The 20932-nt window shown below is 39.4% G+C and overlaps 1 protein-coding gene across 3 annotated transcripts in view; it reads left to right on the top strand.

Moving 5' to 3' along the window:
* The window catches only part of ANKRD44 (ankyrin repeat domain 44), a 1254083-nt gene extending 1235596 nt beyond the window's left edge, over nt 1–18487 (top strand). For 2 of the 3 annotated variants that reach the window (XM_044060611.1, XM_044060612.1), the window contains one exon: nt 16257–18487. In XM_044060611.1, the coding sequence (XP_043916546.1) occupies nt 16257–16537 (281 nt within the window). In that variant the 3' untranslated portion in view covers nt 16538–18487. The remainder of the gene's footprint in view (nt 1–16256) is intronic. The other variant, XM_044060613.1, reaches the window with a different exon arrangement.
* The last annotated feature ends 2445 nt before the right edge of the window (nt 18488–20932 follow it).

The raw sequence follows: 20932 nt of genomic DNA on the forward strand, positions 1-20932 counted from the left end.
TCTGGGTGGCTCTCAGGAAAGAGAGAACAATACTTCAGCTTTCCTGGCAAGGGTAGGGTTACTGCCCATGAGAATAGCAGAAATTATTCTGAAATAAACATATGACACAGTGCTCTGAACTGCCTACCTGCATTGTCCTGAGGGCTCCCCTGGGTAGACTTCGGGACTTTTTATTTTTATTAAAGGTAGGATTCCTCTTTTCCATTACAGTTGTAGAGAACAGTTATCTTTGAAATTTAACCACATCCAAGTGAGATAACATACAGGCTTAGAAAGGAATTGAGATGTATGTTGTTCACAGCCCAAAACTGCATTTTTTTTCCTAATTGCTTTTTCCATCTTTGCCTCCTGACCATCACCTCCCTCCTCAGATGTTGGCAATCTGGCAGTTTTTATAATTATATGAAAAATAAAACAGTTTTCCTGCATTTTAGTACTTGTATCACAACATTTATTCTTCAACGCCCTGGCCACAGAAAAGTAAAATTTGGGCAAGTAAATATATGTAGTGATAGTAACATTTTAATTTGTAATACTCCGTTTTTCCTCACACAGAATGTGGTATAAAAAGTGGCACTAGTTAGTTCCATATATATCATTATTAACAGAAGCTTTCCTTGTTCAAGCTGTCAGATGAGATGGCTTGTAAAAATATTGGCTTAGCTCTAGCATTCCTCAGCCCTCATTTTTTGCATACATTGATTGCATTTTTCATGTCCTAGGGATAGTCACATGTCTTGTAATCACTGGGCAGAATAATTGCATTTTCTGTTTCACATCTAACATCCTTTTCTCATGAAACTTCAAGTTTATTATAGTGGTTATCTTCTAAACACTTAATGCATATGAGCATGAAGTAAGTGAAACTATTGAAAATAGCCACAAATTACAAATCCTGTCTGTAATTGCTTTGTTTTCCAAGCAGAATGTAGTTACAGACTTTATATTCTTTTTAATATATTACATAGAACAAGGTAACATGTTCACACACCTTTTCATCTCAATAAGAAATACATGTTACAGATTTTAACACATTTAGGTTTATCTGCTGTAGGTTTTAACTTGCTTAAGTGTAGCTTGCATACCTTTTGCCACCTGATTCAGAAATCAGTGGTAAATTTATTTTCAGACAGTGGAGGCACCATTAGCTGAAGTACAACAGAGAGACAAGATCATAAACCGGTCATAAAGTTTGACTGATTGTTATTGCTCTTTTTATTTTTATCATGTGACCATTCAGCAGTCACTTTGTGTTTGATAGTCACTTTAAAGAACATCACATCATCCTTATAACCCCAAGATACATAAGGCCTATTGTGTATTAGCAGTAACATGAGTGCCATTTTTCTATAGTAGCCTAGAATGAATTGAGATGCAAAGGTGTATGCTATACACATCCCAGCACAGCTTTGTGCATACAAAAGGTTTAGCACAATTACTCCAGTAGGATATGAGGATGCAGTCATCATGCTTGGGTCATAAGGATACAGTATTTTCTTTTTCAGCTCTGACAACTTAAACCATGGTAGTCAGTTTCACACAACTAGTATCCTTCTGAGTCTTCCCTTGCAGTGTGGCCTGTCTTGTGTAGGAAGAATTAATCTTTTGGGACAGCAGCAATCTTTTGGTGGCAGTAATAATCATAATGCAGGCAAAACAGGTTTTCAACCCATTATCCTCTCTGTTCCAAAGAGCACAATGTGTATTGGACATGAGCATTGTACCTGCCTCACTTTTGTTTCTGTTATTCTCACTGGGTAGGGTAGGGTGCATGTACTACTGCTTTTGTTTTTGTCTTTCCAGGTCCCCTCTGAAAGTAGACACTGCCCCACAGTTCCAAGCTATTTAACAAAAATGAAAAGTAAATAATGATAATTTTAATTTGCATTTTTATAATACTGTTTGTAAGGGGAGGATTATGTCCTAGTTAACCTTCCTTCTTAATAACTAAGAGTAAGAAGAGTGTATGCCCTCTTGGACCTTTTCCCTTAAGAACTAGAAGGTGTTATGGCAAGTGCAGCTTAAAAATATTGTAAAACACAAAAATTCCACCAGCAGACAAACCACACTAGTAGCCAGAAATCAAAACTAAGTCCAGAGAGAAGCACCAGTGTGGAAACACAGCAGTCACAGTTCAAAGTATCCACAGGTCAAATAGGGAGGAAACACCAGGCAGCAGGTGAAATAAATCCAAGTATGGAAACACAGCAGTCACAATTTAAAATATACAAAGGTAAAGTAGGCAGCAAACAGGCAGCAGGTAAAATAAATCCAGGTTTATGCATTTACATACTGGTAAGCATTTTTGCTATGGAATCATAGCTTCTTCAGACCCTAAACATTTAGATAACACTGTCATAATACACAGACTAATCAAAAGCTAAAACTAATAAAACAAATAGTTAAAGGTGAACTTACTAAAAAAGTGAACCCAGCAAAAAGGAAATAGGCATTACTTTTTTTTTCCTTCTGGCTTTTAAAATAGGTTTTACAGGTACAAATTTGTTTAAACCTAACCCCATATGAGAACGTAGTTTGGCTATCCATCTTGTTTCACATCTTTCTGTTTCATTTTCAATGTTACCCAACCTAACATTTTCATATATAACCTCTAACACAGTAAAAGAAAACCTATATACATTACCTTGCATCTGAACATGTTAAGTCATTAACAGTGTTACCTTTATTTATACAGTATATATGGTCCCCAATACGTTCACAAAACCGGTTTTCACAACATAAAATGAGCTGCATTGCTCACAGTTGGCTAAATAAACAACATTCATAGTGTCACAGTTAGCCATAACATTTAAAAATATCTCTTCCCTGTCTGTGGATGAACAAACTCATTACCCTCTCTAACATATTGACAAAAATTACAAGTACCACACTTTTTGGTACCCTGTCCCCATTGTCCATAACCCAGCTTATCCGGGTAACACAACAACCTCTTTAAATTCACCATATTCCTGTAGTAAAAGTTAGGATATGTGCCAACTAATGCTTCAACAGATGAATCAGAGGTTAGAATATGCCAGTTCTTTTTAATTACATCAGTGACCTTATTTATGTCACTGGAAAAAGTCATAGGGACTCTTACAACATTGTCCATTCTAACTTATCTATGTGGGTCCCAGGTGGGGGTTGTAAAATAGGGTCTCCCAACACCCTTCCTAAGCTGGTGGGCACCACACATACCCTTAGCTATCTCAGTCCCCTTATACCCCTTAGCTTCAAAGTCATCCTTCAGGGTTACGATAAATTCCTGGTCTTTAACATGTAGCCTAGAGGCCCTTAACATTTGTCCCTTCACCATATTCTCAAACACATGGTTAGGATGCATACTGCTGCGATGGACAAAACTCTGTAACCATCCTTCCTATAAAGGCTTGTAATAAGTCTATTACTACCAAGGAAATGCACTCGTGGGGGAATCAAGTGAAGTAACAGGTTTGGATTCAAGGAGCGTGTGTGTGTGTGTGTGTGTGTGTGTGTGTGTGTGTGTGTGTGTGTGTGTGTGTGTGAATGCCCCCATGTAATGCACCTGGTGGCTAGAGGTATTCAGGCTCAAACCCTGTACCTTTGGTATAGGGTAAAAAGAGCCTAAAGTCCCTAGCCACCACCATATCTGAGCTTTGTCTAGATTATTTCTGCTAAGAGTTGAGAGCTAAGTCTATGGTGAGAAGTGAACCGAATTTATATTCACCCATTATTGTCTTTGTTGTTTGTCCAGGTTTTTTGTGCTAAGAGTTGAGCTGTGGTGAGTGAGAAGTGAGAACTTAATTTGTATTTCCCCATTATTGGCTTTGTCCAGGTTTTTTATGCTAAGAGGTTGAGAGCTATAGTGAGAACTGAATTCACTACTTGATAGCCATTCCTATTTTTTAGGGGACTGCTGATTTGGCATAGTGGTATGTTGCTCTAACTGTAGTGCATAGGGTCCTGGGTTCAATACTTGCCAGTGAAATGCATGGTGGTAACACATTTTATTCTAGCAACTTTACAAAATTATTCAAGCAATGTTTAAAATGTGTCCCTGGTAAGTCCCTAGTCAAAAGCACTTGTGAGCTTTGTCCACATTTTTGTTCTGAGAGTTGAGAGCTATGGTGAGAAGTGAGAACTGAATTTGTATTCCCCCATTATTGGCATTGTTTGTCCAGTTTTTTTGTGCTAAGAGGTTGACAGCTATGGTGAGAAGTGAGAACTGAATTCACTAGACAATTAAGTTTCAGACTTCCTTTTTTCAGGAAACTGCTGATTTGGCATAGTGGTATGTTGCTCTGACTGTAGTGCATAGGGTCCTGGGTTCAAGACTTGCCAGTGACATGCATGGTGCTAACATATTTTATTCTAGCAACTTTCCAAAATTATGCAAGCAGTGTTTAAAATGTGTCCCTGTTTTTTTACCTTTTGCCCCCCCCCCAAAAAAAAAAAATGAAATTGAAAATAAGTGCAAGAAGCTATGCAAGATGCTTATGGCTTACACTACTCCTATTCTATTTATTGTGTGGGTGTGGAAGTAGACTTTTATGATGGAAATGTTCTGAATTGGGCAGTTTTGTCATTATTGGTTCATGCATTTTGTTTCATTGCCTACAGTACAGCCTACTGGAAAAATGTTTAAACAATAAATTTAAAATGCACTCTAACAAGTGTGCTGTATTATACAAGGAATATAACTTAATAAAGTCAGGAAGGTGTATCAAAGAAAAGAACACATGTATGTTTCATGTTTTGTGTGGAAGGGGCCAAAGGTAATCTTTATCCACCACTGGCCAGATACATTTTCTTTGGATGTGGTGTGTGGGTTTCAGTGCTATTTCAATGAATGTGAGTTTCAAGGGCAGATAAGTTTTAATGCCAAGTCTATTTTCATTGTGAGACAGTATTGTTTTGTTTAGGAGATGTCTGTTAGTGTTTGAACATTGTTGTGCTGCAAAATGTAAACATAAAATCCAAATAATTATTGTAGAAGTAAAGCAGTATGCACACATTAGTGTTTATGGTAAGTGGGGAGAAATCGCCAGGTAATGGGACATTGGAATGGCTGTAGGGGGACTCTGGTGCCATATTTTGGTTGTCTGTTCTTCAGTTTGCGTTTGAAAGTTGGTATCCCACAATTCCATCAGAGTGGGTGGGGTTACATAATTATGTATGCAAATTAGATGTTAATCAGCATACATATTTGTGCCTATTTTTCATGGGCCTTGTCCAGATTTTTGATGTTTCCAGGTTGAGAGGTATGTAGAGGGGTCAAGTGTTGAGGTTGTCAGTAGGGGTGCAGGTGCATTTTCTTATCTCTTTCCATCTCCTAGATGTGGAAAACATTGTGCATTCTTTCAGAAAACATTAACTTTTATCTCTGATAAAATAATTTTCAACTTTATTTTTAGTGAACTTTTGTATTGTATATTTCCATCAGCAAATAATTCTCATAACTCTCAAGATTGATTGCTTGGACTATCAGACAGCTGGTCTCCCATGTAAAAGTAGTCAGCAATAAAAAAACAGCTAGCATCTCTACAGATGCATGAAGGAATCTTTGTAAATTTCACTTAGAACAGAATGCATGTCTGCAGACTTCTTGACTTCCACTTAGAGCAATGGAAGGTAAAAACAAGCTAATATATTTGCAGATGCAAGGAACATATATTTTTCATGTCTTCCATCATTTTCTCTTTGTTTTCAAGACTATTTGTTTACAAAAACACTTGTTTACAACTTAAACCAAGGTTTTAATCTAGACATATACCCTTGTAAAAATAAAAGAAACTATCTTAATTCTACATATAGTGTAATGAATATTCTTTTGCCCCACCCCCACCCCTACCACAGCAGTCCAAGATCACAGCACATTAACTTCGTATTGCTTCTGTCTATCCTTTCTTCTGCTGTTGTACAACAAAACCTATATTTCTTACAACTAAAAAGTACTTGTTTACCTTACTATCTTTAACATATACAACATTCACTGAAAAGACACCCCACACATATTTAAAATATCCCTGATACACACTGTACTGCTTTACTGTATAACATGCAGTTTATGACATGAAATTCTTTATGCAAGTACTAATAAACCAAAAATTGTTTAACTTATTTTTTTTCCTTTAGGGTTTTTCTAAACATTAATGACATAAAGTGGGGGTAAATGCTTTACAGTCCACCCAGGATTTTAATAAAGTCCACAAAAGTCCAGTCTTTTCAACAACTTTTTCTTGCAAAGCCATAATTCACAAATGTGACTGATGCTATAGTCTCCCATTTATTTGCTAGTTTCAGTGTTGCTGGTCTTCATCCTGTTAGTCTCTGTCTCCCAACACCAGCCTCTAGTTCAAATCTCTCAAGCATTTTCTTTGGAACATTGGAAAAGGTTTCACCGGCAAAGTCTGTCTATAAGTTTGTCAGAAGAATGAGAGGCAAGAGTCCCCTTATGTTTTCTGTCTCACTTTTTGTTGTATAAGCTTTATTTTTTAGTTTCTCCGTAGCTTGTTCTTCATACAAAGTGTCTGATCTTCCAGAAAAAAATATTCTGAAGACTGCTGAGTACGGCAGCTTGAATATCATACCTGCCTCTCAACATTCCCTGCTTGCTGGGATAAATTTGCTTCTCTTCTGCATGGTGTACAGTAAATAATCTTTTTCTCCACTCTGCTGTCTCCAATTTTTAATACTTTTCCCTTCTGCCACATTTTTATCGTAACATTGGTCTTAGCTGCTTTTTTTATGGCCAGATTTGGAACATTCAGTCAGTCCTTTCAATTAGCAAATCCTGCTGTGCAGTACCAGTCTAGTCTGTTCCTTCCAAATGTCTATGGTACAGCAAAGAATCTTAGGTTTTCTCTTTATGCATTGTCTTCTGACCCTGCCATTTTTTGGAAAAGCTCTTCTTGAGAAACCTTGTACTTAAATTGCCGTTTCTTCATTTTCATTTTATCAATTCATCTGAATAGCTACTTAAACTTCCTAAATTTTTTTCCAGCTTTTTGTTATTTGAGTTGATATATTCCTTCAGTGTTTTATTTATTTTAATCACTTTTGAATACATTTGATTTTTTTCTGTAACGGTAGCGTTGTCACCTCACAGTAAGATGCTGTCCATTTCGATTCCTGGCTAGAGCATCTTCTGCGTGGAGACATGCGTGAATGGGCGTACCTTCGTTGAAGGTTGTGCGTCAGGGCTGGTAACTCGGCACGTAAAAATCAACTACCAATCATTAGCAGACCGGAGTTCCGCTGTGGCAACCCCTAACCGGGAAAAGCCGAAAGAACTAGAAGTCATCTCTTGTACCATAGTTAAACCTGGAATTGCTTTATTGCTGAAAAGCTGCAGGATTCTTTCCAGCTAATGTTTTCTCTTTACCTTTTCTGGTTTTCTGAATTTCCTTTTTGTTGACATACAGACAGTGTACTTCTAGCCAGTAACTGAATTTAACCCGAAATGACAGCTTCACTGACTCATGTTTAACATGCATACTCTGAGAGCTGAAATTAAGTTGTTGTTCAGTGTGCAGCCATCTTGGAAGTCTGTCAGAAAAGATTTGTGGATCCTTTTGAAGGGTGGTATTAGACTTCACCTTGAATCCAGCCTTTCATTTGTCAGTGTATTTTCCAGCCATATCTGTCAGGGAGGCTTTCAAGTATTACTGTTCTACACAGATGGAGATTTTTTTTTTTTTTTGCTAAAGGTCATAATAGAATTCCTTTAAATGTAAATGTCGGAAAATTAATCCCTTTGTTAAGGAAGCCCAAAGAAATCCTGAAACTAAAACACTGTCTATGCAGTTGTATTAAAAGGTGTTATTTTCTTGAAAGAAAATCCCATACTGGCTCCTTCCTGTAAAACTCATTTCTAGAGACCTGTCCCAAAATTATGGAATGCTATCCCTCCCACTCTCAAGCTGATAGGTTAATACATTTCAAGCCTCAGCTTAAGTAGTACCTAAACAACACCTGGCTTTGCACGTTTCACATTCGGATATCCTAATCTAGATAATCAGCACAACTGTATGATAACTTTTCTCAGAACATCCTTGAAAGACCCTTTACGTAGAGCATATTTCTAGCACTGTCTTATTCTCCCTTATTACCACTTACTGTATATACCCTTACGTCACTATCCATCTTTTTCTCCTTCCTTCATGCTCTCTCCATCCACATGTTTAGTATGACTAACCTACCTCCATAGCGATTACTATTCCAGTATACTGCAGTTTACTCTTCCTTATTCTTCAACTATTTCTGTTTTGATTAATACTGTTAATCTCTAAGAAGAGATCGATTTTTCATTCTTACCATGTGCTTGTATATAAACCATATTCGTACCAATTAGTTACCATATCTGTATATGTTGCTGCAGTTGTAAATCACAAGCTGAATTAATATTATGTGGAACAGTTTAAAATCTGTGTTACAGTTTCTTGTAAGGATACTTGGTATTAGCTGTACTTTCACGCAAATGCATAATCTCTTTTAGCAATATGTTTAACAACTCTGTTTCTAAGCTATATTTTGTGTAAATATTAATTTTATATGAAATGTTTCTGTAGTTTATGCTGTATTTTTATGTAAAGATATTGACTCTATGGAGCCTATCTTTCCAGATGTGTGCTGATAATGTGCTTTCTTGCCCAGTCGGACTTTACTGGTCAATGAAAACAGTTAAAACAGGCTGCTTCTGTGGCTTGCTTATACACTCTTTATATCTAGTATATCTGCACTGCTGCAGCTTGGCAACCAACCAGACCTTCACCAGATATTGTAGACAGGATATTAATTTCAGTATTAAAACAATTTATGGAAGGCAAGTCTGAAACATTTTTCTTTAAGAAGGTTTTTTTTTTCCATCTGTCCCGTATCAGTCTTGAGGTCATTCTGCTGGAATGAGTGCCGAATCAGACTTCCAAAAGATTATTTTAGATTAGTTAATATTGCATCTGTCGTAACTCCTGATATTCTGGGGCCTTTCATTCAGAAGGATAGTTCCCTTACCACGACCAAGGTTTACTGGGGCTTCTTTTCATTTTCTGTTTTAGTAAGTGCTATAATGGAAACTCCACTTCTTTAGATTTACACTTGCATCTTGTAGGAAAGAAAGCCTGCCTCTATTCATGCATGGTTTCTCAAGAAATTTGTTTTGCTTGAGGACTTTCTCTACTGTCATTCAGATAGTTCTGTTGGAACACGTGGCCTGCTGAATGAGAAACCCTTGAAAAGCCCGCGTTTGCGCTTGTTTCCTGCCTTTTCTGTAACTAGTCTAGTCCAGATACAGATTTGCTGTATCCAGGGCTGTTTGTCAGCTTCTGAGACCCCCAACCCTTTCTGTGTTGGAGGGAAGCCTTCTAGCTTATCATTGGGAGTGGTAAGCACTGGGTATCCTGTCTACCACAAGAGGAGTTGTTTCTGGCCCAGACGTTGTAGTTTCTTGGCCATTTGGACAGTTTTTCCATCCCTTTCAACTTTCTGGTTTAAAAGCCCATGTTTGCGCGGGTTTGCACTTGCTTAAGCTCAATGCAGTGGCGCCGAGCTGAAGTAAATTACTACTGGTGCCAGAAGGTCTGCTCTTCAGTTTTTTACTTAAATCTTGCTAGTTCTTTCTCTCTTGCTGTTCAAATAGCCTAATCGCTTTGCACTTCAACAGGTTTTTGTAGCAATTATTATAGCACACCTAAGTGCCATCAGCACTAGTTATTCTTCACGAAAATAGCTCCAGTACTTAGTAGCTATGACCACCCCTCCTGGCATGATTAAAGGGCAGTTCCCTGTGCTTTCCCCTATTAATCTGGTGCACTTGGGCATTCTGAGTCAGTGTAGCAACTGCCTCATGTACACAGACAACCATCTTCTCTTACCTCCCAACAGTCAGACTTGTGAGAGATGCACTTTATATCACCAAATTGGAAGTTATGCACTCTCCAGCCAAGACCAGACTAGCTGGTCAAGAGGGGAAGGTCAACACCTGTACCACACTACATGGAACACACAGCCCTTCAGAACACCCACTGTCACAGCTCTCACATAAAAACACAAACCACACACCCACCTTCGCGGAAGCTCTCAATAGAAATTTACCCAAACAGCAGATACCTCCAAGACAGAAACACACTCGATCACCACAGTACAGAACAAACCACAGGACATACAGCACACCTCCACAGTGTGCCCCTCAACCTACGCTCTTAAGCCTAAACACCTTGCCCAATACACTAATCATAGGTGACTCAATAGTGAGGCACACAAATGTGTCCCACTCACTAGGTTGAATAAGGAGAAGGTAACAGTCAGCTCTCTAGCAGGTGCCAGAATCTGACACACAACATACGCACTCAGGTCACTCCACAACAAGTACAAGTATGACTCTGTCATTGTCCATGTGGGTGTGCATGACCTGAGACACGCCTCCCTGGACTACATGAAAAGAGACATGGTGGAGCTCTTGGATTATGTGGCCCAGGCAGGTATGACACTAGCCCTGAGCAGTATCCTACCGTCACCCAGAATGATACCGCAGTACAAACAAAAAATGGCTGACTTCAACAACTGGCTAAGTTTCTGGTGTCATTTTAAGGGGATCTAGTATCTGCTTGGGATGACATGATTGACAGACCTCGATGCTTTGCCAGAGATGGCCTGCATCTGTCACCCCTGGGGTACTGGCTAAGGCTCTTGTCACCCCTGTAGTGCCTTTTTTAGGCGGTGTTCCAAAGACCAAATTAGCATCTTAACAGCTATAAATAAATGCAATCTGAGGGTCATGCTGCTCAATGCTAGAAGTCTAACTCTCAAGATGCACTCATGCGAAGGACTCATCAAAATGGAGAACATCAACATTTGTGCTGTAATGGAGACATGGTTTAAAGTGGCAGAAAGCACCCCTTCGCTACCAGGCTATAACTCATTCCACACCTTTTGGCCCCAAAACATAGACCGACGCTCCAAAGGTCGTGGTGTCTCCATATTCATAAAAGATATGCACACCTCCAGGCTAGTAGCCCAGCATAACACACCTGAGATATTTCAGGTACAACTAACATTGGGTAAGACGGTGATCCAGACTCTCACTCCTCATTCGTAAGCACCCTGGAACCCTCAAGGTCCAATCCACCATTCTCTTACTAGGAGACTTCAACTATCCCTCCATCAACTGGGAAAAGTACTCAAGCACCATTACACTGGCCCAACACTTTCTGGAATTCATCAGTTCCAATGCCCTGGACCACCTCATTCTGACCCCCACTAGGGGAAACAACATCCTTGACCTGGTTATTACTAACATGGTGACAGTTGCTCTACATCTATAGTCAATCCCTCCCTGGTCAGATCCGACCATAAACTAATCACCATGGAAATCCGCATCTCACCCACACCCCGTGCAAAGGTAACCACCTTGAAAAACTTCTTCAAAGCTGACTTTGGACTCCTAAAAACAGAGATGGCTAACTTCACGGCACCCATGCCAATGGAAAATAGCTGTATTACTGCCGAATCATACAGCAGTGCACTGTATGAACATGTACATAAATGCATGGAACTAGCCATACCCAACAGAACCAAGACCCTGTCCTCCAAAAAATGGAAGCCAATCTGGTGGTCCCCTGCCATTAATAAACTCTACAACAGAAGGAAGAAACTGTTGCAGAAAAAGGTGAAATCCCAAGACTGGAAAAACTTCCTTATTAGCCTCAACAAAAATTTGAGATCCCTCATCAAATCCTCTAAAGCCAGCTATGAAGGCAGAATTGTGGCAGACACTAAAAACAATCACAAAGCTTTCTATAGCTATATCAAGAACCTCCACGGTAATACCCAGATTTGCTCTGAGTTACTGCACAATGGTACCTCCTATACTGACCCAGCAGATATTGCCAACATACTGGCCGACAGATTCAATGCTTACTTTACCTCTCTCTCCCCCCTAAAGGACCAATCACAATACTGGAAGAATGCCAGGCACCCAGCATTACTGCAGCACAGGTTAAAGCTGCATTGTCCAAGGCCAAGATTACAGCTTCCATGGGACCCAATAATATCCCTGGCTGTGTTCTAAATGAACTACAAAGTGAACGGGCACCACATCTGTGTGCCCTGTTCAGTCACAGCCTCACATCAAGCTTTGTCCCTACCGAATGGCGCACTGCTACAGTTATCCCTCTCCATAAAGGGGGGCAGCAACAGACCATGGGAATTATTACCCCTTTAGCCTGACAAGTATAATATGTAAAGTATGGATCGCATCATCATGGACCTGATTACAAAGATATAGGAAATCTCCAAACTCTAGACCCCATGCAATTTGGCTTTGTGAAAGGGAGATCATACCTGCTCAACACGGTTGATTTCTTTGAGTCAATTGCCAGGGCTGTGGATGAAGGTAAGGCAGTGCATCCAGCCTACCTCAATCTGGCCAAGGCCTTTGATACCATTCCTCACTCAGGAATTATTGATAAACTCACCAAACTAGGCATCAACCCCTGTTTCACTAGATGGCTTACAAACTGGCTCACAGATAAAACACTTAGTGTGACAGTAGCTGATTCCAAGTCAAACTGCTGACCAGTCATGAGTGGAGTCCCACAGGGATCGGTCATGGGTCCTCTCCTGTTCAGCATCTACTTCTCAGAAGTCCAGGCCAACACAAAAGGACTCTGGCTGACCAAGTTCACAGACGACTGCAAGCTGGGAGCCATTATTAACTCCCCAATTGATGCAGACATCCTACAGAAAGGATTCACTAAGACCAATGACTTGTGTCAAAACCATGGCCTTAAGCTTAACGCCAAAAAATGCGTCATCATCCCCTTTGGTAAAAACTCATTTCCCACTTAATACCACATCGATGGGAGCCCAAAGAACACTGAAGGCATTATAAGAGCTCTGGGGACGCAGGTTGACAGCAACCTCTCCTTCGACCACCACATTGCCACTCTGGTCAGAAAGTCCTTCTATGTGGCACATCTCATTACCAAGGGTTTTGCATCCAGGAAGAAAGAGGTCATCGTCTCTCTCCACTCTTCCCTCATTAGACCAATCATCAAGTGTAATGCCCCATTTGGCATGTACCTCACTAGACACCTCCAACAGCTGGAGAGGGCACAGAAGTACCTAACGAAGAGGATCCTAGGCTTTAAACACATGTCCTACATGGACAGACTCAAAAGGCTTCAGCTAATCTCTGTCTCATATCGACTACTTAGAGGCGATCTCTGCTTGACTTACAAATCCATGTCTGACCCAGCTCTGTTAGAAATGCTACACCTAAAGAAATCCCAATCCCTCTGCACCACACACTCTAGAGACCTCAACCTCATTACCACAATCAACAGGACATGCTGGAGGAACAGGTTCCTCTCTGAGACTGTCCATGCTCTGGAATAGATTTCCCATAAATGTCAAGCAGAGCACCTTACTGGCCCTCTTCAAGAGAAATGTTGTTGAGTGGATGGGTAATAGAAAGTTCTCCCTGGGAATCACTGCAGTGGCTCTACATGATAGAGGCACTGGGAACTAACATCGGGCACTTCAATGGTCTAGGCTTGTAAAGGCTCAGGGCGTTAGTCTAGTACACACCTATGAACCTGTGATAAATATATTATTGGTATGTTAGTGTATTCACTGTAGCAGTGAACATTTGAATACAGGAGCCATGTTCTATGAAACAGGGACAGGTTCCTACCCTCCTTCCCCTTTTTGTTTTTTTTTTTTTTTTGTTGGCTTTGTTTTGCCTTTTTTCTTTTTTACTGTTTGGGTCTGACGGTCTTTATATATTGTGAGTTATGTAGTCTTAAAGATTTAGATGTTCTGTATACATTTTTTCACATATTGTGTTATAAAACAAGTTCTTTAAATGAATTTCAGGTTAATTTCCTTTTAGATTTTTTTAATACTGTTTGAAAATGTTCACAGTGTCCATATTCTGTACAATACATACATACTGGATTTATACAGAAACCTTCTTTTTAACAAAACGTACAATGTAGTAACATATCAACCTCCCGACAAATGTTCATTTGCTAATGTTCCCCAAAGTCATGCTCTACTCACTAGTGTCTTTATATTTCCTATTTTTGGATGGGCTCCCATTTCCTTTGGTCCTTTAGGTGTTTTGGTTTAGTCCTTGTAGACTGCCCAGAATCATTTATTGGTACATAATTTCTGTCTGGATCTGTTACTTTGGGCCCCCATGGAGGGTGCAGGGAGGCTTGCCCCCCTGCAGAAACATAGTAGAAAGTGTGTTTGTTAGGTGGTGGTGGTATAGGTGGAGAGGATGTTATTTACATATGCATTGTAGTTTTCAGTGTTATGAGGCACACTTTCAATGTTTTGGGATTTAAATGTTTTGGTCTCAATGTTATGAAATTCAACGTTATGAAATTTCAGTGTTATGAAGTAGACCTATATATGTATATATATATATATATATATATGTGTGTGTGTGTGTGTATATATATATATATATATATATATATATGTGTGTGTGTGTGTGTATATATATATATATATGTGTGTGTGTGTGTGTGTGTGTGTATATATATATATATATATATATATGTGTGTGTGTGTGTGTGTGTGTGTGTATGTATATATATATATATATATATATATATATATATATATATAAACACACACATAAATGCCCAGCAATTGCAACCACTTTCTTGACTGAATATATCTCGTATGTCTCATTGTGATCAAATGAAAGAAAAAAATCACCCAGTACAAGGCATTGTAACCCTTCATGCCTTTTAACTCTCCTATCTCTGATATCTCAGTGTCCCTGATTTCCACTTGAATGTTTGCAGTGTATTTCAAAAGTGCTCATCACTGATGATTGCTATTCACATAATGCATGCTAATGGAAACTCTTGCTGTATATTGAGCAAAGAAGTTGAGAGGAATGAGCTATCATTGCTGTCTAATTCTCTCTCTCTTTTTATTCACACACAGACACACACACACACACACACACACACACACACACACACACACACACACACACACACGAGTAATTGTATTAGCCTTTCTTTATTTTTCCACCTTACTAAATGTTGCTTAGCGAGGGGAAAGTAAAACTACGCATCCTTGTACTTTTGCTAGTATTTTTTTATTTAATTTTTTTTTACCTTTTTTATTTTACACTCCGTGAAGAGAAAATGGACATTTAGGTAACATAAAAATGGTGGCCATTTGTTGTTTTTTTTTTCAGTCCCTGCTTCACAGACTTTTTCCCCAGGCAAAATCTGTAAAAAAAAAAAAAAAAAAAAAAAACATCCTATTTGAGAAATTTCTTCAGCAGTGTATTAATGTACAATTTGTCCATTATGTAAAAAACCTTGATTTACTTTTGTACTGTAAATTCTTAGCTTCTGTTTGCATAGCCTCTGGTTTATGTCTCCGAACACTTGAGAGACAGTTGCTGTTCAGTTTACTTGACCATCCATAGCTGCAAAGCATGTCTGTGTAAGGTATATTAGAGAGCAACAGAGAGGCAAGACAGACAGAGAGAGATTGAGGAAAAGGGTTAATTGTAGACAGAGTAATGCAGTGTTACCTTTAAAGCAAAACAGATGTCTTAGCCTGTCCATTGGACAACTTTCAACACCTTCTGTGAGCAAAACTTCAAGCCAGCTGCAGTTCTGTAGCCCTGAATGGATTTATCATAAACAGGTAAGTTCCTTCATAGCTGTTTTTCCATGGCTGTATCCTGAATCATTGGTTGACTGCAGTGCAGGCATAACTGTATAAAGCTGTTCTACAGCCTCTGATTAGTGACTGACAGTGGGCAGTTTTTACCTCATTGCTATATGGTGATATATCAGGGCACTGTAGTAAAGAGGAAGTATTTTTGACAGCATGCAGGCATTTGTAGCAGTTCCGTAACCATTATTGGATAGCTGTTCACCTGATTATTTCTTTATTTTGTCACTGTTTTGTCACTGTTGATATTTGTTTGTGGCACCCTCCCTCCCCTGGGTTTCATACTATTCCTATTGCATCTGGTTTGCAGAGGTTTTATGCCAGCTTTAAGTGTGACACAACTGAGGCTGTGTTAAGTTCCTGAGGCTGAAACACCTACCTAAATTTCCTCTTTATCTCAGCATGATGAATGCAAATGATTTCTTTATTGGCTGTTAATGAATGAAAACATGTGAAGCATGATTTTCCGTTGCTTTGGTAGTTTAGATAATGCATTGTGGATGCCCTTCTGCCTTTCCTTCCTCTGTAACACTAACCTTTGCCTTGTCTGCATTTGTGCCCAGGTCACACCCCAGCCCTGGCTTGTGCTCCTAACAAAGATGTGGCTGATTGTTTGGCGCTCATTTTGACTACCATGATGCCTGTCTCTCCTTCCAGTGTAATGACGCCTTTCAACTTCGTTTATCTAAAAAATGACAGTATGAACAGGACTCTTCTCCATGACAGCGTCAAAATGGGTAGCAGCATAAACTCTTTCAACAAGCCCCTGAGTAACAGTTTAGGAACAGAGGACGGATATAATGAGGGTGACATTGAAAATGACTCTGATTCTGAAACCTTCTGACCCTTTTTGTTGTGTATAGAAATGCTTTTGTTGTGTATGTCTTGGAAAGCTTCAAGCTTTAGGGCTGTATCCTAAAGTGTGTTCCACAGCTCTTGAAACTGCCAGCATTTTGCATTCAGAGAAATTTGGGAAGTCAAGCCAGACAGTTGAGCCTCATCTAGTTCTTTTCTTTGCAGAGGCATTTAGTATGAGGTGATTCAGAGGTATGACAGGACAATCCAGTGAGCAACACACCCTTTTTTAAAATGGAGAGAACATTCAAAATGGTATATTTGCATCTTTGGAAAACAGTCCAAGTGTTTGTTGCTCACAAGGGCAATATGCAGTATAGTTCTTGCATATAATGGAGCACTTAACATTTAAAGAAGGCACTTTTAAAAATATATATATAATTAAAATTGTTCAATTAACAGTGAAATAAAGATAAAAAATAGGATATTTTTGTAGCCTGTTCAAGGCAGCACATTTACTGTATATTTGCACTTCAGATGATTGAGTCTGCAAAGATTTTATCATTTACACCTGAGCCGTTAACCACTAGCATCTAATTAATAAGTAATTCAACAGAACCGGCTAAAGAGCTGTAGACACAAGCTGGCAACAGATGTTGAATTGCCTAGTGGTTATTAACACAATGAATTGTTTCTTTGTTTCCTTTCTTCTGTTAAAATGTGTTTTTTGAGAATTTTTCTATCATAATAAGGTAACGAATAATGAAGCACTTTTGTGCATTTTCAAACATTCCATATCTGTGCCACAGGAATGCTTAGTGAGCATTGAACAAGATGCCAAAAACAAAGGTAGGAGATGGGATGCAGTAAGGGTGCTGGAGTTATAACTGTATGAGTTGTAGTGGGTCCAGAGGACATGTAGTGAAGTCTGTAGTGAACTTGTTTATCACTCGTGAAAAATGTGTTGCCTGTAAAGGTGTGGTGCTTGACTGTTGTAAGAGTCCTGGTTGTGAAAACCATCTGCTCCTTCTGCCAAAGTTTCTAGGTTAAATGGACCCCTCTACTCACCTGCCTCCGTGGTACAGCAGGAGGATTCATGAGGATTCTGCCCAACCAACCAGCAGTAGCACGAGGACCAAAATGGTGCTGATTCGGAGCTTACACTTGCTCAGTTGTTGCTGAAACTGAACTATGAAACATGGGTAGCTTTTTAAATTAACTGTTCTGGACAGTGCTGTTCATCTACAAGCCACCCAGGAAAGGTGTGTGCCATTTGTACATTTCTGTTTATGTACATTACATCAGTGTGTAGCAGGTTTACGTCTGCATTAGTGGATTTTATGCACCAAACCAGGTTTGTTCTTTCTTCTTTGAAAATAACATGCATATTGAAATAATTATTGTATTTTATGTGTTGATTGTTTGTAACAAAAAAAAAAAACTTTTGTAATATCATTGCTTTCTGTTGACTTTTATGCTTAAAGGTTCGAATATTTTTTATTTGTGGACTGGTGCCACAGAGTGAATTTTCTTAGCATGAAAATACCCCCCCCTCCCCCTATTTCTAGCATCACTGGCTTCACTTTATTAAATTAAATATGAATTTTGTAAATGGGGTAGGGGTGAGTGACTTGGGATCTGGTGCAATGCCATTTTAGGTGTGTTTGTCAGAAAATGTTTAATAACAAATTTCGATGTGATTTGTCCAAGAAAATGTGTGTTGCTGTAGTGATGTTCCAGGCAATTTACAAAAAATCATTTGGCATATCTCCTAGAAGACAAAGATTTCATTGGCACTTTGACCACATTTTTTTCTGTTTTATTAAACTGCAGCTAGCAGCATAATCTGAAAATATGTCCCTACCCTGCCAGGGTAAGGCTTGAAGTTTCTTTATTGTTCTAGATCTGCAAACATTAATATATTTATATGTATTATTTTCACATGAAGTCAAATAATTCAGTGTTTATTGTCTTGTTTTTATAAAAAGAAAAGAAAGTACTTTATGCTGTACTGTTGTCTGTGCACATATATGAATTTATTAGTATCTCCCACAAAGGGCAATCTTTGGTGTGTTTTGCATTTCCATGTATATTGTATTAGGTTCCGTAAAACCAAATAAGTCAAAGAAACCCTAGTAATTCCAGAATTACAGAGTCTAGGATCTGTCATGCAAAGCGAGTTTCCACTTGCCATTTGTTTTTTTGCTGCAAGTAACAGTGGTTGTGCAAATATTTAAAACTTTGTTCAACAGTCCTTTATAATCACATGAATTTTTCAGCAGTTGCTGCATTGAATACATGATGTGCTTTCTGTTTCCATTCCTGGTTTGCATAAACTATTCTATTCCCCTTCTAAATCTTCTGTTTGTTTGGGAGGGAGAAAATGTTTATTAATCAAAGAATGAGACAAAAGCTTGGATTCAGCAGTTGCTATAAAAGTTATTGTCATATTCATTTAGGTGTGAAGTAAATCATGCAGACTTCAAGAATGAATGCAAAGCATTTTGGACATTCTAGTTAAGCCATCTTGAAAACTGAGTCTGAGTAAGTCATTTGAAACAAAACTTTCTTGAATTCTTATAAGATTAGTAGCATATGTAACCCGTAATCATCTTCTCTCTTTCGGCTGTTCCCATTAGGGGTCGCCACAGCGGATCATCTGTTTCCAATTCTTCCTATCCTCTGCATATTGCTCAGTCACACCACCCGCCTGCATGTCCTCTCTCACCACGTCCATAAACCTTATCTTAGGCCTTCCTCTTTTCTTACCTGGTAGCTCCAACTTGGCATCCTTTTCCCAATATACCCATCATCCCTCCTCAGCATATGTCCAAACCAATGCAATCTCGCCTCTCTGACTTTGTCTCCAAACCGTCCAACCTGAGCTGACCCTCTAATATACTGATTCCTAATCCTGTCCATCCTTGTCACACCCAGTGCAAATCTTAACATCTTTAAGTCTGCCACTTACAGCTCTGACTCCTGTCTTTTTGTCAGTGCCACCGTCTCCAACCCATACAACATAGCTGGTCTCACTACCCTTGTAGACCTTCCCTTTCACTCTTACTGGTACCAGTCTGTCACAAATCACTCCTGACACTCTTCTCCACCCATTCCACCCTGCCTGTACTCTCTTCTTCACCTCTCTTCCACACTCGCCATTACTCTGAACTGTTGATCCCAAGTATTTAAACTCATCCACCTTCACCAACTCAACTCCCTGCAACCTCACCAGTCATCTATCCTCCCTCTCATTCACACACACATATTCTGTCTTAGTCCTGCTAACCTTCATTCCTCTTCTCTCTATAGCATATCTCCACCTCTCCAGGGTTTCCTCAACCTGATCCCTACTCTCACTACAGATCACAATGTCATCTGCAAACATCATAGTCCATGGGTCCTCCTGTATGATCTCATCTGTCAACCTGTCCATCACCATTGCAAATAAGAAAGGGCTCAGAGCTGATCCTTGATGTAATCCCACCTCCACCTTAAACGGATCTGTCACTCCTACTGCAGACTTCACCACTGTAACAATACCCTCATACATATCCTGTACCACTGTTATATACTTCTCTGCCATTCCTGACTTCCTCATACAATACCACAGATCCTCTCTAGGCACCCTATCATATACTTTCTCCAAGTCCACAAAGACACAATGAAACTCCTTCTGACCTTCCCTATATTTCTCCATCAGCAGTCTCAGAGCAAACATCGCATCTGTAGTGCTCTTTCCCGGCATGAAACCATACTGCTGATCGCTAATCATCATCACCTCCCTTCTTAACCTAGCTTCCACTACTCTTTCCCTTAACTTCAAGCTGTGACTGATTAATTTTATCCCTCTGTAGTTACTACAACTCTGCACATCACCCTTATTCTTAAAAATAGGTACCAAAACACTTTTTCGCCACTCCTCAGGCATCCTCTGACTTTCCAAGATTTCATTAAACAATCTGGTTAAGAGCTCCACTGCCATTTCTCCTAAGCACCTCCATGCTTCCACTGTTATGTCATCTGGACCAACAGCCTTTCCATTCTTCATCCTCTTCATAGCTGTCCATACTTCCTCCTTGCTAATCTGTTTCACTTCCTGATTCACTATCCCCACATCATCCAACCTTCTCTCTCTCTCTCTCATTCTCTTCATTCATCAGCCCCTCAAAGTACTCTTTCCATCTGCTCAACACACTCTCCTTGCTTGTGAGTACGTTTCCCTCACTATCCTTTATCACCCTTACCTGCTGCACATCTTTCCCAGCTCGGTCCCTCTGTTTAGCCAATTGGTACAGGTCCTTTTCTCCTTCTTTAGTGTTCAGTCTTTTGTACAACTGTCCATATGCCTTATCCTTAGCCTTCACCATGCTCCTCATCACCTTATACTCCTGTCTACTTTCTTCATCTCTCTGACAATCTCACTACTTCTTCGCCAGACTCT

Source organism: Protopterus annectens, chromosome 2.part0 (assembly GCF_019279795.1).
Source record: "Protopterus annectens isolate FY-2018-M chromosome 2.part0, PAN1.0, whole genome shotgun sequence".
Lineage (NCBI taxonomy): Eukaryota > Metazoa > Chordata > Ceratodontiformes > Protopteridae > Protopterus > Protopterus annectens.